Here is a 24,856-nt window from a genome sequence, read left to right as displayed (position 1 = left end):
ATTATTTAGGATCGTAATTAAGAAAATGATTGATTGAATGCACATATATTATAATTGATTTGCAATTAGATAAGGCGGGACTAGGACTACATTCTCGAGAGACTGATTGAAGAAGTTAGTTACTCTCGATAATAAAAAAAAGTCACTATATCAAATCTCAAGAACATCCCGCGAACAAACAAAGAATCTAAACAAAACGAAGGAAGGTACGTACGTGTGATGAGGTCCAGAATAATGCAACAATCAAAAGGACACAAAATCTAACAGACTTAGCTAGCTAGCTAGCGACCCAACTGATTCTGACACGGAAATGGAAAACAGCCAAAAAGGAGTCACCCCCGCTCTCATCATTCAGCCTTCTTCTTAATTAGCTTATTATTAAGTTGGAAAAGGTGAGTGATGAAGAAGAAGCGTTAATTTGTGGATTAATATTTGGTGGGGTTTGATGATGATGTGTGTTTGAGCTGATGATGATCAAAACAGAGACAAGAAAAGACGGTCTTGAGAACCTTCTTGAGAACTTGGCCCCGTTTTGGGATCCAGCGAGGGGCCATGAAAGCAGAAGCACCACCATGATATCGATGATGAGAACTAGTAGCAGTGGAGGTTGCTTCTTCGCAGCTGTGGTTGAGAGCAGCCATATGAATATATGAATATATTTGCTGCGCTGGCTGTGTGTGTTCGTTTTCAATGGAAGGGAGACAGACAGCTTAGGCTAGATAGGTTGCTTTTGGAAATGAAGTTAAGTTGGTGATCGGAAGGGGCAGTGAGAAGCGTTGCCGACAACAAGCTGTTGGGGTTACTAATATGAGGGGTGTGGAAGCCGCGTAGACACATTCGTTTAACCCTAACCGAGTGAGTAACGCGTATAGGCTCTTCTCTCTCTCTCTCTCTCTCTCTCTCTCTCTCTCTCTCTCTAAGACTCGTTCTTTACTTGTTGTTTATATAAATAAAACCCAAGTAATACTATCAATTTCTAATTTGTATTGTACCCAACCAACCACCTCAATCACCCACCACCACGCCACATCCACAACAACCCAGCATATATTATCAGAGGGCGAGGGAGCCCAATTCCCTTACACGCCTATCATTTATTCTCTCTCTCTCTCTCTCTCTCTCTCTGCTTTGAATAAGTCATTTCATTCTACTTCTCCTTGTGCCCCCCTAGAGTTTGAAGCCTCCTACTTTAATTATATAGTACATATGAATTAATCTGTTTCTATTTACTCATGTTACACATAACACATTTTGTTTATTTCTTACTGTTTCACATACACATACATCACATTTCCTATGCATATCACACGTTCGTTTTTCTAGAATAACCTTTAGTAAACAACGCATATGAATTTCTGGTATAACAGTTTTACTAGTAAAAGGGAAATTAACAATTAATTCAATCTTATAAAGCATATGAAAAGTGCGACAGAGGATGAAAGATTATAAACAATTAATTCAATCAATCTTGTTTTTTTTTTCTTAATACAAACTTAGAGGAGAGGGAAGTCTCCGTAATTTCATTCAACCATGAGGGGGGATGCTGAATAATATATATGTACTTATGCCCATTTGCTGCTTTTCCCTCGTCTCTTTTATGACTTTTCAATATTAGTCCCAATTCCGACCATTAATGAATGAAAAATGCAACTGAGATACAGGTGGCGTGGCGACGTCTTAACTTTTCGGATTAGAATCCGTTGACTTTGACCGCACAAAAGACCAAAGGCCCCAAAGAGAAATAAAAAGAAGAAGATGGACCGTATCCCCCCATCAAAGAATTTGGCCTAAAATGGGTCCCCCTCATGGGCTGAGCTGAACTGAACTTAGGCTACAAAATATTGGCCCACACAGATTACAAAGAATCAGTCCACTAGGGATTGCGGGCTTGATATTGCCTGGGATAACAGATACGATTCACTACTTGTTGGACAAGTACTATTAGCTATGAAGTTTTTTTATTTTTTTTAAATACAAACGATACTGTTAATGGGTTATAGCCCAATAGAAAATGACATTTATTTACAGACTACTCGTCTCAAATTCAAACTCTCATGAGTCATGACACCTTGGTAGTGTATGTGAGAAACTCCCCGCAAAGGTAAATACTCATAACCACTTGCGTCATAAACCCTTGCATTAGCTATGAAGTTCATAACAATGATTATTTGCAATAACATCTTATATATTTATTTTCTGTGGAAGTTTTCCAGAACAATATCCAGTTTATAATATATATATATATATATATATACAGAGAGCTTCCATTGAGGGATCCCTCAAATAAACTTATTTGAGGGACACTCCTTGTAGGCCCCACTCCGAATTGTATTTCACTAAAACAAACGTCTATTTTGTAGATACTCATTCAAAGATCATCTCTACAAAAAAATCACTTGAATCCGATATCATTTGACCACTCAATTAAGTTATTGAAATTTTAGCATTTTCTTGAAGCACCGTGTTCATTGATTTTGTAAGACACAATTGGATGTCGAAACGGTTTCCGATTTGTCTAATTTTTTGTAAGGATGATCTATGAATGAAAACCTAAAAAATAGATAGTTTGGATCATTGAGAAAAAAATTGTATGGTACCTTAAAGGGCGTCCCTCAATAGAAGGGGACTGTATATATATATATATATATGTTCCTTGTTGCATTGTGATTGCAACAGCTGTTGAAGTTGAGCACAAGTCTAACTAAGATCACCCTCGGAGGGGGCATTCCCAAGCATCACATTCGCAACTTTTTCGTTTACTTGTACTAGAATATATTTTTTCCCTCAAATACTAATACTATTGCTTGTAGATATTTGATCCTCTAGTTTGTTTTTTGTTTCAAGTTTTGGCGGCCATTAAAACTTTATTAGAGGCGTAGAGGGTTTGCTGTTAAGACTCCTTGGCCCAATTTGTATGTGTTTTGTGGGCTTTAAATTAGTGGCTCATTGAAATTGCTACATATCGGAAGATGAATCATTTTATAGTGAGGGTTTAATATATGGCCTTTAAGTGAGGTCCTATCTCTTTACTGTTGGATCAAGCTAATCAATTTGATCCAACAGCTAACTAATTTGATCAAACAGTTAGGAGATATGACCTCACCTAAGAGTCATACATTAGACCCTCATTATAGAATTATTGATTGGAAGAGATGGATACTTGGGTTGGGTTGGGTGTGTTTCCGCATGATTGTGAGATGAGTTTTCTTGTCTCATCAGTGCGAGAGAAATTTTGGTATAGCTCATTCTATTTGCAGCAAAAGTAAAGTTTTGTTGTAGAAGTATGAAAGCGGAGTTGGTCGGCCACTGGTCAAAAAAGAATGGCCATTGACCAGTGATCACGACCAGAGCCATTTCCCACCGAACCCAGTGATGTACGATGTCGGCGAAGCTCAAAAAGAGCCCAGACTTTTTGAACTTTCAGTGGTTGTTTTCGGCGATTTCGGCTACGATATAGGTTTTGTGGATCTAGGTATGAATCTTCATCATCTCCTTGTGCTCTAGCTGTTGGTGTAGGTTTTGTGGATCGATTTTGAGTTCTGGGAGATTGATTCTTAAACCCCAATTTAGTCGGTGGTTTGATCGTGTTTTTAGGTAGTTCCGGCCACTTTTTGGACGTCGTTCAAGAACCAAAAATGCTCCCCTAGGTGTACTAAATGTATTGGTTTAGGTATTGTAGGGTGTTTAGAGAAATTTCCGTCGTAAAAAATTTCTCAACACACCCACGTGTTACCAATTGCGGGTGGCGGCTCATTACTTTCTAAAATGTTCTCTTTGTCGTCATGAGCACGACGATATGCTCGAATTTGGAATTGATTATCGTTTGACAGTGGAACAGATTTTGCATCCAATATGCAATATCAGAGTTCGATAGTTTCAAACCGTTCAATCGGTCCCAAGTTTAAGTATATTGTTTCTCGTATCTCTGGGATCATGTGAGAATTTGTGGATCGAGAATCGGAGTCTCGGATACTCTGAGTCAATTAATTTAGAGTTAAGTAAACCGGTTATCGTTTGATCGAGAGCGATCCAACCGCTCGATCGAGACAAAACCCTCGTGACTTGATTAGTAGACATTGTTGGACCTATAGGAACCTTCGGATTGGAAATCAGAGATCGTGGCCCTTCGGGCCCAATTGACCAAAAATGGGAAGTTTAACCAAATTGTTGGCCACAGGTCTTTTGAGACCGTCTCGTCCTTTGGGGAAAATACTAGAATGGCCTTACGACTTTTCTAAAGTTGTGTACACACCTTAAGTTTCCGGGAACTAGGGTTTTGAATTTAATTCGCGGTTGAGGTTGATTAATGAGTTGCGATAGTGATTGGACTATTGTTTTAAAGGCTTCTTTACTATAGTGCCCCCCGGAAGTTAAAATGGCCCACTTAACCCCCTTGACCATGTTTTGTGTTCCAATTTGATACATGATGTTATCTCCATTCATAACTCTGCCAATTTTGATGACATGATAGGCTTATTTTCATATTTTTACCACAATGATGATGTGTCATGTATATGGCCCACTTTTTTTTTTTTTTTTTTGCTGAAGTGAAAAAACATATTAATAAAAATTAAAATAATGTAATTACTGTTTAATTAAAAAAATTAAAAAATAGAAATTTTAATTATAAAAAAATATCTTCTTATTCATCTCTCTATGCGCCCTCTCCTTCCCCTAACTTCCCCATCAAACCACAACCTCCATCCAACCCAACGCCACCCAAATCCGCCTTCAGTCAAAACCCTAAACCTCACCACCACCTCCTCACCCCTCAAATCAACCACCTTTTCCTACTACACCTCCACCGCCACAACTACCTCATCTCCTTATCCCAAACCCTCGCGAGATCCATGGCCTCTCCGGCTACAACTTTGGCTTCGTCGACATGGAGCACGACCATGGCGTCGTGTCCAAAGCGCTCCTATCCTCCACTCCTTGGCCGCCGCTCAAACCCCCGCCATTCTTTGCTTACCCAAGACCTCCGCAGCTTGGGCCAAGAAAGCCCTAGATATGGGCCTACAAGGCATCATGTTCCCCATGATCAAATCTTTCATACATTGTGGTCTCTAAGGGGGAGTGTTGCAAAAATTTGAAAGTAAAGCTCGCATGTTAGAAGGAAATTTCCTTACACCTTCCTGAAGCCTTCCTTCTTTGGTTATTAGCCAAGGCTGTGTCTATAAAAGGGTTCATCATTCCTTTGTTTTCTCTGCCTCTAAATTCTCTCCACCATTTCTCTAGTTTATAACAAGTTTTCTTTTCTTTTGGCTTGTTTGCTATATGTTTGGTTGGGTTTTTTACTGTGGCACCATTTGTAAGAGAGAAACTCTCTCTTTTTGTATTTGGTGTGTGCTAGTAACTTTGGTTATTGTTTTCTCTTTTTCTCAAGAGTTGTTTTACACATTTGTATTTATTCTTTTTTAATATTTGCTTGTGAGTATAAATTTGAATATTGTTATTGACGTGAGAGATTTGAGTTTGTGAGAGCTTGCACAATTTTTTTGTAATCTCTTTTGTTATTAGTGGAATTTTGTCGCCATCTTTGACATGAACATAGGCTTTAAACCGAACCAATACATATGTTGGTTTCATATATGACGTTTCCGTAACAATACTTTTCCTAGTTTGGCATATGCTAGATGATGATTGGTCTACTTGAATAATTAGTTGTTTTTACTCTTTACAATGCATAATTACTTATTTAAGTTAGGAGATGCCCGTCTAGTCCCAACGATAATAAATAAATAAATAAAAATTTGTTCTTCTCTCTCATCAATAAAATACTCTTGTCGTTTTGTTCCAAAAAAAAAAAAAGTTGGGAATTTTTATTTTATTTTAGACTTTGATCTCTTATTTGAGTTGGAGGATTTCACTAGTTTAGTTACGTAACTAGATTTACTTCTAGGTTTACGTATTTTAATGTTGTGTGATATTCAGTAATTATCCCCAGTTAGTAATCTTTACCTATCAAAGACTTAGAGCAATCAAAAGACCCAAATCTTATTCTCGCTATGCTCGTTTGGTAGATAAATGCATTAGGGTTAAGCTAAAACAACTCCTTTATTTATAGTTGTAAATTAGGGCCCAGCTAAAACAACTCCTTCTTTTTTGGCGGTCTGAAAATTCTTACAACTCTAAGCCTAAACAAACTGTTTCTTTCTATCATAAAATAAAATAATGAGATAAAAAGGAGTATCATATAGAATGTGAAGGCCAAACTCCTTATCATACATGACTCATTCTGACTAAAGAATCGACCTCAAAATTGGAAGAATAGTTCAACTTCAACGTGTGATTTGGGCATGGCTTTAAGGAAAAGAAAAAAGGAGCAGCCTCCACAGTGCTTTGACCAACATTACTTGAACTTGATTGACGATGCTATACATTCGCAAAAAAAAAGAAAAAAAAAAAAGGGGGAAAAAAAGAAGAAAAAAAGATTGATGATGGATGCTATAGCTAATTCTACGATGCTCAACTGTTAATTAGATGGATTAGCATTTTTGGAATGGAATTCTTATTAAGTCCATGTATATAAATGACCATACAAGTATCTCCTCCCTCACGATTTATTATTAGGGAGCTTCACTAATATACCCAAAATATGGACTGAAATTATAAAAAAACCCTACATAGAATGCACTTTAGAAACACACTCAAAACTCATTTACTACATAGAAATTGGTGTTTAAGTTTCTATAAATTACATGATTGCCATTGATCAATTTAAAAAAGAAGTCCAACACAAAAAATTTAAATAGCACCCAAAACAAACCCAGCCCAATTTTATAAAAAAACCCAAACAATTCATTACAAACAAAACGTCTTGAAAACCATAGCTTCATTAATGTGCCATGTTGATTAATGACTGTAATATTCCACACCTTTACTGTCATGTTGATTAATGGTTGCAATGTTCCAGTCTAGGGTAATAACACTGCTATTTTCCTATGACATCCTATTTCTAATGCATGTTTACCCCTGTAATGTTCCAGTCTAGGGTAATAACACTTCTAGTTTCCTATGACATCCTATTTCTAATGCATGTATACCTTTGTAATGTTCCAGTGTAGGGTAATAACATTGCTAGTTTACTGTCATGTTGATTAATGGTTGTAATGTTCCAGTCTATGGTAATAACACTGCTAGTTTCATATGAAATCCTATTTCTAATGCATGTCTACCCCCTGTAATGTTCTAGTCTAGGGTAATAACACTGCTAGTTTCATATGACATCTTATTTCTAATGCATGTCTACCCCTGTAATGTTCCAGTCTAGGGTAATAACACTGCTAGTTTCATATGACATTCTATTTCTAATACATGTCTACCCCCGTAATGTTCTAGTCTAGGGTAATAACACTGCTAGTTTACTATCATGTTGATTAATGCTTGTCAGGTTGCTATTTCTAATACATGTCCAACAAAGAAACTATGAAGAAAGAACAAACCAGACCAACTCAAAACAAGTTGAGCCCAAATTGTTAATACTATTATGTCATAGAAGTACGTAGTTAATACTACTCTGTAATAGAAGTACATTGTTAATACTTTGTCATAGAAGTACATTGTTAAACAAAAATAAGATCCATAACTGAAATAGTAATAAAAGATAAATTGATAATCAAATCTTAAAATACATTTCGAAAATCAACTAAAATCCGAAGAGAAACACATAATTGAAGCAAAAGATCAAAAATCTCAAGTCCAAACCAAACAACGACGATGACAATGATGACGACGACGTGGTGAAGAGGAGTAGAGCTTGAAGATGAGGAGTAGAGCTAAGAGCATTTGATCAAGGTTCGTTCGAGTTCTTGAACAATCCGAAGAAAAAAAAATCAATAGAAGTACAATTTTAGAACAAGAAATCGAAGGTGAAATATTGAAAATTGTAGATTAAATATGAAGAATATAGTTGGGCCTGAGATTGAGCTTGGAAGCTCCTCTTGCTCCAACACCAGAGAAAGCTCTTTTGTCACGGGTCTGCTGTTCCATTTTTTTTCGTTGAAATGCTTGAAACCACGGAGAGTAATATGCAAAAATCATTTCAATCATAGTGGCACATGGCATCCATATTACTGGCAGCAACACCAAAGTCCCACCGGATTTCTCATGCTTACCTACACAAAGAGACCTTGCATGAATCAGGCTCATCGCAAATATGAGAATTCAATTCAAGAAGCTGCCACATGCGCTTGCAGTGAGCACATCCACCAGGAACCCAGGTTTTACAGCTGGAGAAATGACGAACTAAGGTCTCAAGCCCCTTGCAAGCAGGAAAATCACAAGCAACCTGGCTTCCTCTGAACACCTTGTTACGGGGCAGATCTGATTTGGTTTTTTTGGCATATTTGGTTTTTTGGTAGATCTATGCAGATCTGGGCAGATCTGATTTTTCTCTCTCAAATCCATAATATATACAAGGGCAATATAGGTATTTAACACACACAAATAAACTAAAAAACAGCTATTAAATTGAAACAATTGAAAGCTGTCAATTTTTGGATTTTTTTTGAGTGAGTTTATAGTTTTTAAATAGTATAGGGTTTCTTTATAAGACTATGTCTAAGATTGGGTATATAACTAAATTTCTATTATTATTATTAGTGGAATATTTGTAATCAGCAGAGCATCTTTTTTGTTTGTTTTTCTTTTTCTTCTTCTTCTTTGATTACTTAATCAATCAATCAAATTTAAGGATGTTTTGGTCAATTGATGTGACGGGGCATTAGTTACGGAAATTGCATAATAATATTAATATATTATTATTATTATTATTATGTGAAGGGAAAAGAAAAAGATAAAAGAAAAGAAAACGTCCAATCCAATAGAACGAATGGATGCATGCAGCAAATGCGAAGTTGGAACAAAAAAACGTCGATATGAGTGGGACCCACCCAGTAAGTAGAGTGTCCACATCCGTTCGAACTTGGACCCGTGCTGTGGAAGTCACGTGGAGACCCATAAAACTTAAGATATTGGAACACACGAAGACTCACTATGCAAAATCACAATTGAATTGAAAATTTACAGATTGAATTAAAGGGGAAGAGGGACGGAAGGGAAGGCCTTCTTCTTCTTCGACTCGAAGTTAAGACTCAAGAAGAGGCTTAGAGGCTCAGAGGCTCAGAGGTTTAGACTCAACAAGAGATGTCTCTTCTTGTTGTTGTTTTCCTCGACTTGTGTTAGTGGTGTTGTTTTAATGGATCATCCAACGCAACCAGACTCGTCGCCGGTGACAGAGCATGAGGCTTTTGTCGTCGTCGGTTCTGCCACCAATGGTCGTCTCAATCACTCTCGCACTGTGAACGGCTCTATTATTAGTCCAGATGCAGACAACAATAATAAGGTTTTACTCCTCACACCAATCGCTTGCCTCTCTCTCTCTCTCTCTCTCTCTCTCTCTCTCTCACGGTTACAACTTATACCATGTCATCAAATACATCCAATTCAATTGTAGCTTGATCAGAACATGCTACTCCTCTACTCTGCTCAAATGCTATATTTCAATTACTTGAAAGATTGCTTGGTGTTTCAATTATGACAAACAAGAACCCATTGAACCAACTCAATTAGTCAGGATCAAATTTTAGCTAAGTTGACCATGTTTTCTGCTCTCCTGTTAATCACCTGTGTTGGTTGTATATTTGAATGATGTGAAGCATGGCTCTTCTTGTAAATATCCTCTGATTCAGGGGAAGGGTAGGTGGGAGACTCTGATACTTGCATACAAGACACTGGGAGTAGTGTTTGGAGGGCTTGTCACATCCCCACTCTATGTATACCCTTCGATGCACCTCAAGTCTCCAACAGAAGATGACTATTTGGGCATCTATAGCATTATGTTCTGGACTCTCAGTCTCATTGGGGTTGTCAAGTATGCCAGCATTGCTCTCAAAGCCGATGATCAGGGCGAAGGTACATACAGGCTCACATTTTTATTTTCAAATCATTCGTCCTTAAGTTTATTATGTCTTGTATCTTTTCTTCACATCGAGTGGTTGGTTCCTCTTACAGATTTTTAATTTTTAAATTCTTTATTTTTTATAATGACTAGTGTGAATGGATGTGGTTACTCTAGTTTATCGTTTTGTTCTTTCATTTTGCATGCATTACTTACATTTGGGATGCGATAGGGTAGCTGGAAACTTTGGGAGCTGAAAATTGTAGTTCATAACTTCACATATGCATATGCAGAAAGTTGTAAAATCAGCATTGCAAAGCCATGAGTCATGGATAAAAGGAGACATCTTGAATTTATTCCTAAAAGTTAGACATGTCATCTTTAAGATGTTTATACTGGAGTTATGCTTTAAAAGACCGTTGTCATTGTGCTTTATTTCCAACCATTGAGATTTTGCAGCATGGAAAATGGCTACATGTTTGTCAATTGAAAAACCTCTTGTTTGTCTGTCTGGTGGAGGTATGATCAGCATGTAAATAGGCACGATTTCAAAGGTAGCAAAATTGTGAAACCACGGTAGCACGTCGAAGCATATGCTTATCCAAGTTCACTAATCCCTGGAAATTTGACTTGTGCGACATTAATTGTTTGCAGGTGGAACTTTTGCCCTGTATTCATCACTTTGCAGGAATATGAACATTGGCATGCTTACTTCAAGGTCTGCAAATTCAAGTTCAAGTCTTTCACGCTCTCTCTTGGATGAGGGCACAGAAAAACAGAGTAGGCTTGCAAAGTTTTTCAGAAAAAGTGTAGTTGCTAGAAGGGTGTTGCTTTTTATTGCTATGCTAGGCACGTGCATGGTTATTGGAGATGGTATTCTTACACCTGCAATCTCTGGTATTTCACTGTGCGTTCTGTTTTTCTTTTATTTTGGAAAGTCATATTTAAAAATTTTCTTTTAACTTTTATAATTTTTATCTCCAGTTTTGTCAGCAATGGATGGAATAAGGGCGCCTTTTCCATCTCTGAGTTCCTGTAAGTATTGATGTGCATGATTGGAAGTTTGAACTATGACAATGAGCTTTCAATACTGTTGGTCCTTCCAGTAAATTAGGATAAAATGCAATCAAAAGCACCTTTATTCAGATGCCCTTTTTTTAAAGAGCTTATATATAAATTCATCTTAGCAAAAGATATTATTCAAATTCAATCATAAAAACATGGAAGAGAAACAATAGTTGTTATGCGATACATGTTTGTGCTGGGAATGTTAAACCAGGTAAGATAAGAACAAACAGATAGAAGTGACAATTATGGAGGTGAAGGGAAATAAATTAAGTCATGTGATAGTGGGACTAGTGAAATTTCCCAGGAAGCCAGGTAGGTCAGTTTTCTGTTCCGGAAATTGGAGTAGAATTGTTTTAGTGGTATCAGGTTATTGTGGTCTTCTTCGTTCAGTTATTAAATCATATTTGAATTTCTTTGTCATTCTGGTTTATATTTTGCAGCTGTGGTGGAAGCGCTTTCTGCAGTAGTCCTTATCATTCTGTTCTTGTTACAAAAGTTTGGTACATCTCGAGTGAGCTTCCTTTTTTCCCCCATCATGGGTGCATGGACTTTGTGTACCCCACTTGTAGGAATTTATAGCATCATACATCATTATCCAAGCGTATTTAAGGCAATATCACCACACTATATCTTCCGTTTCTTTTGGAGAAATGGAAGGGAAGGCTGGCTGTTGCTTGGTGGCACTGTCCTTTGCATCACAGGTGAGTATCATGTTGATATCATGATTATTTAGTATGAAAGATAAGACTTGATTACGTTTGAATCATATGCTCTTAGATATTAGTGTTAGCATTTGCAGACTATGATCTGCCATGTTTTTTGGATTATAGGTGAATGGAGCTCTAGTAAAATGTAGAGAGAAAACTTGGAGAAGAAGAAGATGAAAATATCAGATTGTATTCTCACACTTAGTCATGCACAATCTGTGCATACCAATATAACAGTAAAAGAAAAGAATATTCTCTCTTACATCAGCAAATCTAACCAATCATTAACTACCCTATGAGATAGCTACACTTGGCACAAATCAACTACACCTAAGAATATATCCTAGCTGTCCATTTGGACTGTGATCCAAAGGCTCATAATTTAAGTAACAAACTCAGCTAAATCTCTTATACTTTAACACTCCCTTCTAAGTGTTTAGCTGAAATAATTCCAAGCTTGCTCCTTAGATATTCAAACCTATTCCTTGCCAAAGCCTTAGTGAAGATGTCTGCATTCTGCTCATCAGTTTTGCAGTATAGCAGATCAATCTCACCATTTTGCAAAGCATCTCGGATGAAATGAAACCTTCTGCTTATGTGTCTTGTCCTGTGATGATGCACAGGATTCTTTGTTATTGCTATTGCAGAAGTGTTGTCACATAGGATTGTTGTAGCCTCAACTTGTTCTTCACCAAAATCAGATAGAACAAACCTTAACCAGACTGCTTGAGCTGTAGCTTCAGCTGCACTAACATATTCTGCCTCTGCAGTGGATAGAGCTACACTGCTCTGCTTAACAGATGCCCAAGAGAAAACACCTGATCCAAGGTGAAAGGCATAGCCAGATGTGCTCCTCATATCATCTTCACATCCTGACCAATCACTGTCACAATATCCAACCAGCATTGCCTCTTTTCCTTTCTCATATGCAATGCCATAGTCTAGAGTACCTTGAATGTATCTAAGTACTCTCTTAGCAGTTCCCATATGTTTCTTAGTAGGTCCATGCATGTATCTTGCTAAGAGACTTGCAGCAAACATGATATCTGGCCTTGTTGCAGTCAGATATAGTAAGCTTCCAACAATCTGTCTGTACAGCTTTTCATCAGCCTGTTCACTTCCATCCTCCTTGGATAACTTCTCATTCATAGCAAGTGGAGTTGACACTGCTTTACAGTCCTTTAAACCAAACTTGTCCAACAGTGTTCTTGCATATTTCTTCTGATGCAAGAAGATGTAGGACTCAGCTTGTATCACACCCAATCCCAGAAAATGATGCAACAATCCCAGATCTGTCATTTCATATCTCTTCATCATTTCAGTTTTAAAACTCATCACCAATTCTTCAGAGCTTCCTGTGTAGATGATATCATCTACATATAGTGAAACAATTAGGATTCCACTTTCTGCAGCTTTTACATATAATGTAGCCTCACTAGGACTTTTCTGAAATCCTGCAGCAGCAAAGTATGAATTAATTTCTTCATACCAAGCTCTTGGAGCTTGTTTGAGACCATAAAGAGCCTTATTGAGTCTATAAACTCTGTCTTCCTTGCCTTGAACCACAAATCCTGGAGGTTGATCCACATACACCTCCTCTTGTAGCACTCCATTTAAGAAGGCTGACTTTACATCAAGCTGAAACAGCTTCCACCTTTTCTGAGCAGCCAGAGCTATCAGTGTTCTAACTGTGTCAAGCCGAGCAACGGGTGCAAATGTCTCATTGAAATCAATTCCTGGCTTTTGAGTGTAGCCTTTAGCTACTAGCCTTGCTTTGTTTTTCTGAACAGATCCATCCAGATTTAGCTTGACTTTAAAGATCCATTTGACTCCAACTATAGGTTTATCAGATGGTCTTTTTACCAAATCCCAAGTTTCATTCTTCTCAATCATCTCAAGTTCTGCTTCCATTGCCTTTTGCCATGCTGCATCCTTGACAGCTTCTTCAAAGGATTCTGGTTCAATGATGCAGATGTTGCAGCTTTCATAGATCTCTGTAAGACTTTTGTATCTCAATGGAGTGTGGTCAATATCTTGAGTACCTGTATCAACCACAGATCTTTCTTCATTGTCTTCTGTTAGCAATTCATTCTCAACTGAATGTTCTGCTTGCTTCACAGCTGTGTCATTGCTCCCTTTCTCCTTTTCAGACACAACTTCAGTAAATGGCACTGAAACACTGCATTCTTGCTTTGCATTCCAATCCCAGCTAGCTTCTTCATTAAATACCACATCCCTTGAGATAATCACCTTTTCAGTGGCAATGTTATACAGTCTATACCCTTTCTCACAGCTGCCATATCCTAGAAACACACATCTGTTGCTTGCTGAATCCAGTTTCTGCCTCTGTGGATTTGGAACATGTGCATAGCACAAAGATCCAAACACTCTTAAGTGTTTAAGTCCTGGCTTTCTCCCACTATAGGCTTCAAATGGTGTTTTCTTGTCCAGAGCTTTAGTTGGACTTCGGTTTAGAATATACACTGCAGTATTAACAGTTTCTGCCCAAAACTCAAGTGGCATGCCCTTCTCAATCATCATACACTTGGCCATCTCCACTATGGTTCTGTTTTTCCTCTCAGCCACACCATTCTGCTGTGGTGAGTATGCCACTGTAAGCTGCCTCTCCATTCCCATTTCATCACAGAATTTATTGAACTCATTAGAGGTGTACTCTCCTCCCCTATCACTTCTTAGTTTCTTCACCTTATATCCACTTTGCAATTCAACAGTGGCTCTAAACCTCTTAAACACTGTGAATACCTCAGATTTGCATCTCAAGAAATAGATCCAGCACATTCTTGTACAGTCATCTATAAAGGTGAGGAAATACCTGTTTCCTGCTTTGGTAACAGTTTGCATTGGTCCACACACATCAGTGTGTACCAATTCCAGTGGAGATGTAGCTCTGCTGGTTGCTTCTTTTGGAAATGCCTTCCTGCAGTGTTTTCCAAAAGTACAGCCTTCACACACTGCATTTGTATTTTTGATTTCTGGCAGACCAAACACCATGTCTTCATTCTGCAGCAGTTTCAAACTCTGCAAGTTTAAGTGCCCCATTCTCCTATGCCAAAGCAAGGTTGATTGGTTAATGCTTGCAGTTAGAGCAATATGTAAATCTGTTTGAAGTTTCAAAGGAAAACTTCTATTTCCTTTCATATCCACTCTAGCCACTAGATTTGAAAGAGAGCTATCATCATAGACTTCTGCCTTATTATCTCCAAAAATTAGGAAATATCCATGCTCCATCATTTGTCCAACGCTGAGTAGGTTCTCTTTGAGACCAGATACCAATAGCACCTCCTTGATATATTTCCTTCCCATTTTAGTTTGAACCATCAAGCTTCCTTTTCCAATAACATCAACCAACTGTCCTGTTCCCATAGCAACTTTTGCAGTCACATTCCTATCAATATCAATCAAAACATCTTCTCTGCCAGTCATGTGGTTACTACACCCACTGTCCAAGTACCATACCTCTTCCATGGACCTTTTCTCAGTTGCATTGTTAGCATAGAACATGGTTGGTGAAGAAGTAACCTGAGTAGCAAACTGAAGCTGCTGCTGCTGTTCAGGTTTCTTGCTATAGCAGTCTTTGGCAATGTGACCAAGCTTGTCACAGTTATAGCACTTTGGTTTGCCCTTGAACCTACATTCTCCATAATGCAATTTCCCACAATGTTTGCAAGGAGTTTTAGTTCCATCCGTAGGTTTATTATCCCACTTTTTCCCTTTGTCTTTCCAAGTCTTCTGCTGCTTGGAATTCTGATTTCCAGTGGCCTTAGCAGATTTGGTATCTGTACTCAGACTAGCAAAGGCCTTCTCAGTTTTGTTCTCATGATGTCTTTCCAACCTTTGAGCAAAGCTCTTCAATGAGGCTACCACCTCTTGAACCTCAATTACATCTAGATCCCTTGAATGTTCAATCACAGAACAGATTGGATCATATCCAGGCAGCAGACTAATTAACATTTTCTGCACAATTCTTTCTCTAGATAGTTCTTCCCCATAACCTCTCATTTGGTTTATTAGATCAAACAACTTTGTAAGATAAGCAGATAGAGATTCATCCTCTCTCATTCTAGTGTATTCAAATTCTCTACGAAGTCCCTGCAGTTTTACACTTCTTACCTGCTTATCACCATGAAATTCCTGCTTCAGGATGTTCCAGGCTCCATGAGATGATTCTTCATGAGAAATCCTGGGGAAGATCACCTCAGATACTGCTCCTTGAATCAACCCCAAGGCCTTAGCATCCTTCATCAGGATCTCAGCTATAGCCATCTTCCCAGAACCACTTGATTCCTCTTTTTCCTTTTGTTTTGTATCAGATTCATCAGCTCCCTTCGAATCTGAGCCTTCTATTCCTCTCTCAACCAGCTCCCAAATCCCATGAGATTTGAAAATGGTTTTCATCCTTATGCTCCAGAATTCATAGTTCTCACCATTGAAGATTGGAGCACGCAGCTCACCACCTCCAGATCCTGCCATGTTAGACACAGATTTCACAGAGAGCAAGATTTGATAGAAAAACGCAGCTCACTTCCTTCACAGATTCAAACGCCCAGCTAAACGATCAAACCTGGCTCAGTGATACCATGTTAGCATTTGCAGACTATGATCTGCCATGTTTTTTGGATTATAGGTGAATGGAGCTCTAGTAAAATGTAGAGAGAAAACTTGGAGAAGAAGAAGATGAAAATATCAGATTGTATTCTCACACTTAGTCATGCACAATCTGTGCATACCAATATAACAGTAAAAGAAAAGAATATTCTCTCTTACATCAGCAAATCTAACCAATCATTAACTACCCTATGAGATAGCTACACTTGGCACAAATCAACTACACCTAAGAATATATCCTAGCTGTCCATTTGGACTGTGATCCAAAGGCTCATAATTTAAGTAACAAACTCAGCTAAATCTCTTATACTTTAACAATTAGGAAGTCTCAAGTCCAGCCACACAAAACGAAACCGGACTAACTGAATTCATAGCATGGTGAAATTAATAATGAAAATAGTATTTTTCTGTACCTTGTAGTTTGGAAATGATTATTTAATCCGTGTTCCCTGTTTTATTCAGGCTCCGAAGCATTGTTTGCAGATCTTGGCCATTTCAACCGAAGCTCCATTCAGGTTTACCTCCAATACCATCTCTCTGTCTTTAAGGTTCCCATATTTTTTTTTTCTTGTTTTAACTGGCCTTTCTGATATGTTTTCCTCAACAGATAGCTTTCTTGTTTACAATCTATCCATCTCTGGTTCTGACATATGCGGGGCAGACAGCATACCTGATCAGGAATCCAAATGATCATGATGATGGATTCTTTAAGTTTATACCAAAAACGATCTACTGGCCTATCTTTATCATAGCCACATTGGCTGCAACAGTTGCAAGCCAATCTCTAATATCAGCCACGTTTTCTGTCATCAAGCAATCTGTAGTACTTGATTATTTCCCTCGGGTGAAGGTTGTGCACACATCCGCTAGCAAAGAAGGCGAGGTTTACTCCCCTGAAGTCAACTACATCCTCATGATTCTCTGTGTTGTTGTCATACTTATTTTTGGGGATGGAAAAGACATTGGCAACGCATTTGGTATGTTAAACTTGAAACCGTGCATATTGATATTGATTTCCCTTCAAGAGTCGCAGATTATGTTTACCAATTTATTAACATTTTGGTCAACATGTTACAGACGTATTTTTTTCATTTTATGATTATTGCGACAACCTTGTTTCAGGTGTTGTTGTCAGTCTAGTCATGCTCATCACCACAATATTACTGACACTGGTAATGATCATAATATGGAGAACACCACCTATGCTGGTTGCTCTTTACTTCTGTGTATTCTTTGTCATGGAAGGTGTTTACGTGAGTGCAGTCTTCACTAAGATCCCTGAAGGTGGATGGATTCCTTTTGCCATATCCTTTATCCTTGCCTTCATTATGTTTGGTTGGTTTTATGGGAGACAGAGAAAATTAGAATATGAGTTGACTCACAAGATAACCTTAGACAGACTTGGTGTGCTATTATCTGACCCTAGTGTTCAAAGGGTTCCTGGATTGTGCTTCTTTTACACCAACATTCAAGATGGCCTCACTCCGACTCTTGGACACTACATTAAAAACATGAAATCCCTTCACCAGGTCACTATGTTCACTACGCTTCGATACCTATTAGTTCCTAAGGTTGCTCCTCATGAGAGGATTGTCGTAAAAAAACTTGGCCTCAAAGGGGTTTATGGGTGTGTTATTCAGTACGGCTATGCAGATCCCCTAAACCTTGAAGGAGATGATTTTGTTAGTCAAGTTACAAATAGCTTGCAGGCACATATACAAAACTGCTCAGGTCTTCCATCCAATCCTTCAGAGATCCAAGAAGAGATATCTGATTTGGAAGAAGCAAGGAGAGCAGGTGTAGTTCATGTTAGAGGAAAGACAAGGTTTTATATTGGCCATAACTGTGGCTGGTTTGATAGAATTATGCTGGCATTTTATGAAGTTCTGCACAGCAACTGTAGGTCGGCTCTGCCTGCTCTAGGGGTGCCTCCGCCGCAGCGGATTGAGGTCGGAATGCTTTATGAGGCTTGAAGGAAGGTTACTATATATTGGTAGAATATTGAAATAAGATGCTACTTAGATTGGATAAAGTTTTTTTTTGTCTTTTTTTTTTGGGTCTGCGATGTGATAAAGTTCTTTCTCATGTAGAAGCAAAACTGATAGGACACGTAAATAATTTTGTAACACCCCGACTCCAATTAAATTCCCTACTTAAATTATTTGATTTAATTAAATATGAATTTACTAATTTATCCTTGGGATAGGGGTATTTTGGATATTTTTCTTATCTGGAGAGATTTTGGGGCAGCGAGTGGTATTTTTGGGTAGATCGTACTGAGATGAGTCCGTAGACACGTACTCGATTCGGAGTTGTAACGAAGAAGTTACGAGCAAAACATAGTTTTTAAAAATATCAGATTTCATCTCTCTCTCTCTCTCTCTCTCTTCGCGACAAAACCCCCTCCCCTAATCGGATTTTGTAGCGCCATGGCCACCATCGACCGCCGCTCGCACCGGGATCGGGCCCAATCGAACCGCCATCGCTCCCTCTCTCCTTCCCGACCAAGCCCCGCCCTTGCAGCTGTCGAAAACGGCCGGATTGTGTAGAAAACCGGCCGATTTTCGTGAGAATTTCCCAAAGCTCGTTCTCCGTCATCCGACTACCAATCTTGATGAGTGAGGTATGGATTTCCACCTATTTTTCATGTTCTAGCTGATGGTTGAGTAGGATTTCATTAATTTTGAGCTTAGGTTAGCCAATTTTCTATTTGAAATTCGGCCGATTCTGGGATTGTGATTCCGGCCACTTCCGGCCGTTTGTTGGGGTATGTCCAAGAACAAGAAATTACTCAAGACACCTACACGCTGCCGGCACGTGTGGCGGCACGTGGGCCAGGTAATGGACCGGCATTATGTCCTAAGATGATCTCCTGGTCCTCACGAGTGTGTAGGTACTTTTGGATTCCAATTTGGTTGACGTTCGAACCCTGAACGAATCTCGCCTATCGTGTGATTTCTGGGTTCGATAGGTTTGAACCGTTGGATCGTCTTGAATTTTATATATGTTAATCTAGACATCTCTAGGATCGTGTAGGAATTCACGGATTATGAATCGAAGCCCTGGATGTTCCGATTCAATAACTTAAATTTTGCGTTAATCGATAATTGTCCGATCGCGAGTGATCCGACCGTTTGATTCGGACCAAACTTGCAGAACATGTTTAGTAAACCTTGTTGATCCGATTGACCAAGTTTGGGTAGTTTGACCCCTCAGTTGACCGTGAGTCTCTGAGATAGTTTCACCCTTCGAGGAGTCCTAGAACGACCTTATTAACAAGTCTTGACCGTTATTTGAGTTACGTTGACTATGTTTGGATTTTGAGTTTTGTTTTATATTATTGTGTGAAGATCTCGAATTATTAGTTAGATAATTGAAGTTATGGAATGGTTGAGTATGAGATATTTGACTGGTGGGTTATGATTATTATGAAGTGTGTGAACTTTATTTTCAATTGTAGAAAATTATGCATTATACGGGTAGTTACAGGTATGGTTTTATGTAGAAGATTTGACTTCGGGAGTTATGAATTTTAAATGTGGTTTGTGTTGTAGTATGAAATTAAAGAATTTAAGAGTCGGGTTACAAACGTAAGATTGTTTTAACATTTTATTATATTTAAGGAATTGTGATTTTTTGCTGTTAGAAGAATGTCGAAAATTCTACAGGATTCGTTCCGAGTTCCGAGGAATTCAGAGCGGGTCTTGTCAAATTTTGTCTCAATGAAAAAAGAAAGAGTGTTGTAAAGTGAGAGATGAAGCTCACATGAATGATGTATTAGACAAAAGATGAAATAATGATGTTGGATAAGAGCATCATGGTGTCTCCCTTGCCACTAATGGGTGCCATTTGCTTTGCCTATAAATAGACATCATTTTCTTCTTGTAAACACACACCAACGGAGAAGAGAAGAGAAAAAAGAGAAAGTGAGAGGAAAGAAGAGAGAGTGAGAAATCTGAGTGTCTGAGTTTTGTCTGAGAAGAAATCCTGTTAGTATAAACACCATAAAAAGCAAATATAATTCTACTCCCAATATTTAGTGGAACTTCCTATACTCTGTTCATTTTATTTTTATAATACGTTATCAGCACAATAGTCTCTCCCCTTTACTTCTAAATTTTATCAGCTCAACACTATGTGGTTGCTTTTTTTTTTCTCCTCTCTGTCATATGTCTCCTCTCACTTTACTACTACGACGACATGCAAACTTTATTTTTTGTGTTCTCACAATTTTTATGTTGTTTCATCCATGTTTGTTTAATTTATTTCTTTGTAATGTAATTTGGAATGGTGCGATTTTTATACCCCTTCCTGTTATTTTATGGTGGTGTAATTTTCATTACCCATCGCATTGTAACACAAACTATCGTAATAAAATGATGGTGTGATCTTAAAACTCATCTATTATATCTTGAATAGTGGTGCAATTATATTGCCCACAATATATAATATGTTATATACTTCATATGTATTAGGTGGTAGTTTTATCCCTACATTTATTTTATTTACGATATGGTGTAGGTTTATTACCCATACAGTAATATTTATTTAAAAATGTGGCGCATGTTTATCGTCCACACTACTGTCTTTATTTTTTATTTAAAAGTATGGAGTAGAATTAGTGCACATCCCAGCACGTTTACTTTATCGCACGTTTACTTTTACTTAAAGTATGATGTGGAATTAACCCTCATACTTTATGAATTTACTTTATCACACATTTACTTTCATTTAAAGTATGGTGCGGGATCAACGTCTATACAAGCAGCAATTTACTTTAGGAAATTACTTAATGACATATTTACATTTATTTAAAGTATGGTGCGGGATTATTGTCCATACCAGCAATTTATTTACAAGCAATTTAATTTATGAATCTATTTTATCGCACATTTACATTTATTTAAAGTATGATGCGGGTATCGTCCATACTAGCAATTTATTTACCAGCAATTTATTTTATGGATTAATTGTGCGGTATGATGAGTTTTTACAGTATACAGATCAGGACTAGAAGCTCATTGATCCTCATCATACAACTACATTAGGACTTAAAGATCCTTGATTATGATGTTGATATGAGAGATGGCAGTCTCTCGGGTACTATATTTGTAAATAAGTGATCGGATTTGAAGATTCTTGATCATTGACATGTAAATAAGGACTTAGAGTTTCTTGATGATGTAACAGTAACGTATTGGTTAATAGTGACGTACACATGAATAGTAATTGTACTAGCAAATGTACTATACGCATGAATAGACACAAATTTCATGACTTGATAAATAGTACCATATACATGAATAGTGACGTATGCATAAATATTAACAATTTTGGGTGAGATGCCATAAGTTCATCAAAACATAGACAATTATATAAGGGCCTGAAGTTCTGAAATATATGCAATAAATTATAAAAATGTCCATACCATGAGAATATGTGATTTTGGCCCGTAGTTCAGAATCTGACAATATTGAGAACCTGAAAGTTCCAACAGTTAAATGGACAACCCTTGAGGTATTATTAGAAATTGTGGTACACCACATATTTCTTTGGCATAAGAAAATGATAAATTTAATAAAGTTTGACTTTGTTACAATTGACACCTCAAGAAACAAATATATTTTGTGAATTCCGGTTGTTAAGAATACACCGTGAAATGAATAATATCAGGATAAACCTCAAATGATGAATTGAGGCTCTCCACACATATTTTGTTATAGTATATGATCTGGGCCGGGAGCCCATGGATCCAAATATATGAGAGATCCCGAACCTGAAGTTTTGGGTATATAGTAGTTAATGCTCTTCAATACTATATTGCGATATTGTCATGGCTTTTACTCAATTTATATTTCATGCCATTTGAAAAGGGCAAATAAATTATGTGGTCGTGTATAGCCCAGGCCAGAAGTTTCGGACTCACATGCATTGAAATATGTAATTTGAGAGATTTGATGTGGTTATTTGAACATATAAGGCACAAGGTTCCAAACCGTCATTTTGAAAAGACGTAAAAATCACAGGTACAAGTTTAAGAATCTGCGCAATTATTATAACAGGAAAGAAGACATACAACAGATAGATTTTTCCACCATAAAGGAAAAGTAGGCTCTATAAAATCTATAAAATTACATTATGTTCTGGATGCCTCTGAAGGAAGATGATGGCGCCTCTTAAGCTTAGCCATGAGCCTCTTGTGGTCTCCCAGAATCCTTTCATTGGAAACCTGCAGCATGTTTAGCCTTCTCAACGTATCAACGAAGTATGAACTCACCAGTTTCAACAAGGTATTATTTTCCTTTTTAAGTTTTTCAATCTCCTGTTGAGATTCATGAAGCATTCTCTGGAGAGACGAATTTTCAGTGGTCAGTTCCTGAACCTCATTTGCTCTAGCACGCAAACAATCAGCCATGTTAGAAACAGAAGCAGCACTCTGAATGCTAAAAGCCATTGAGTCATCAATAGCCTCTTCATCAAACCTCATTGATAACAACATTTCATCCATTGGAGTAAGGAAATTCCTAGCTACTATGACAGCAGTCGCATCATTCATCATCACAAAATCATTAACCATGAGATGACGATTTTGGGATACAAAGGATGGACGCTAGACTTTGGCATCACGAGTTGTGTTGGGAGCAACATTTAAATCAAGATGGTTTGGGCAAGAAGAAGAGGAAGCCATTTTAAGAAGGTTTCGAGGAAAGTCTTAGAAAAACTGAAGTTTCAGAAAATGAAAGGAAGTTGAGTTGAAACGCGTACTCCAATCAAGTTTTGCAGAGGAAATATCTATAGGCGGAAATATGGCTACAGTTTCCAGGATCCCAATATTATCTCAGATCCCCATATTCTCTTTTTCTTTCCCAGATTCCAAAACTTCACGCGGCCTCCAGTATTGTTTGTCGGCACTTTCGGCGTTCTCAAGTATTATTTTCGTCAAAACCGATCTTGCTTTGCGGATTTCAAGGAGCTACTTTTTCAAAAGCACCCCAAGAAACTTGCGAATTTCTGTGGTTAATTTGAAATTCACTCGTTCTACTTATTTCCTCTTATTTGTGTATAAATATGTTACTAACGAAATTTTCTTTGCAGAAAACATCCAATTTTCTCCATACCTAGTGATGCGATATCCACTTGTTTTTCCTATTAGTGAGCACTCAATGTGCTTAAGAAGCGAGACTATCTTTGATCATCGATTCAGGAACCGAGACTATCCCTGATCATGTTTTCACTACATCAGGGAACTGTAATGACGACCATATGCTCTGATCTCCTGGAGTTCTTTTAGACTAGGAGAAATGAGAGTTTGTTGTCTGCTTTTATCAGCTTCCTCCCCTAATTGCTTACCTTACCTTGCAATCAATATCACAATTTTTGTATCTTTTCTTTCTTTTTATAACTCTCTGTTCATAAGAGATTTTATTTATTTAGAACGAATATTTGAAGAAAGAATCCATGTAGTGATCCTAACACTGAGGGTTATTTTTTGATAGAGAGAAGAATTGTGATTTTTGCTCTTGCAGGATATAATTATATCATCAAGCATTACGTTGTATTTGTTGAGCCGATACGAGCTTGGAAGATATTTGAGCAAAGTCTCTCCCACCTAAGGATGTAAACGATACTTATGTTATTTCATACTTGTACTCTTATTTTTTGTACAACATCCTTGAAAGTAACCAAATGGGGAGATAAGGCCATTCTAGAAGAACGCCATGCAAAAGACCATTCCAGAAAAATGACTTGCATTATAGATCGTTCCAGAAGAACAACTTATATTATGACCATTCCAAAAGAATGGCTTGTATCATTCTGATATGTATTCATGAATTATTAATGCAAATTTCACAGATTGTAAGTTGAATACATTAATGATATAATGTATAGATTAAAGTCCCATAAAAACAGAACATGGGTATAACAGTGATGAATATGATGCACGTCTGTTGCGTAGCAAATTATATAGATTGAAGTCCCGGAAAGACAATCCTTTAACATGTCAACATTAATACGGTACACACCTAATGCGTAGCAAATTATATGGTTTAAAGTCCCAGAAGGACAATTAAATTGACATGTATGTATTAATCTGTGGCATGCCTGCAGCGTGACAGATATACGGGTTCTAAATGTTCCAACTCCCTAAATGGAGATTATCCACGCCCTACTGTAAAATAACGCTCCATTGGAGGTTATGATCCACATTCTCACATAATTCATCTGATAAGAGATGTCTGTCTGGAAAGAGACAATAAAAGCCTCCTGAAGTGGCTTGGGTACCCAAAAGCAAATAAATGCTTATAATTGATGCATGCGCATGCACTTGAGAATGATGGGATCATGAATTGATGAATGACAATTTTTGATTTTAGAGTAGCTACTCAAATCATCAATGGGCTGTGTTGATTGGAACCACGTTATATTATTAAATGTCGACAATATCATTGGCCAAAATGGAAAGAGGCAATTCCATTGTAGATGAGAATGAACGTGAAAGAACAAACCCACAGTATGAACCCCAAAAGATGTTAATACTGAAAGTTATACTTGG

General features: G+C 37.6%; 1 protein-coding gene across 2 annotated transcripts; it reads left to right on the top strand.

The window, feature by feature from the left end:
* On the top strand, positions 9,006-18,492 carry LOC18790465 (probable potassium transporter 17). 2 transcript variants are annotated; one of them, XM_020555791.1, is made up of 8 exons: positions 9,006-9,346; positions 9,693-9,915; positions 10,556-10,798; positions 10,886-10,936; positions 11,410-11,670; positions 16,765-16,817; positions 16,910-17,279; positions 17,425-18,492. In XM_020555791.1, exons 1-8 carry the CDS (start codon positions 9,200-9,202, stop codon positions 18,273-18,275), a joined length of 2,199 nt encoding a protein of 732 aa, XP_020411380.1. In that variant the 5' UTR covers positions 9,006-9,199; the 3' UTR covers positions 18,276-18,492. The 2 variants fall into 2 exon arrangements, with proteins under 2 accessions (XP_020411380.1, XP_020411379.1); XM_020555790.1 differs by having other exon boundaries at positions 9,660-9,915.

This window comes from Prunus persica, chromosome G1, assembly GCF_000346465.2.
Source record: "Prunus persica cultivar Lovell chromosome G1, Prunus_persica_NCBIv2, whole genome shotgun sequence".
NCBI classification, from domain to species: domain Eukaryota; kingdom Viridiplantae; phylum Streptophyta; class Magnoliopsida; order Rosales; family Rosaceae; genus Prunus; species Prunus persica.
The sequence above is the reverse complement of the archived record's forward strand: the minus strand, read 5'-3'. Positions and strand labels throughout refer to the sequence as shown.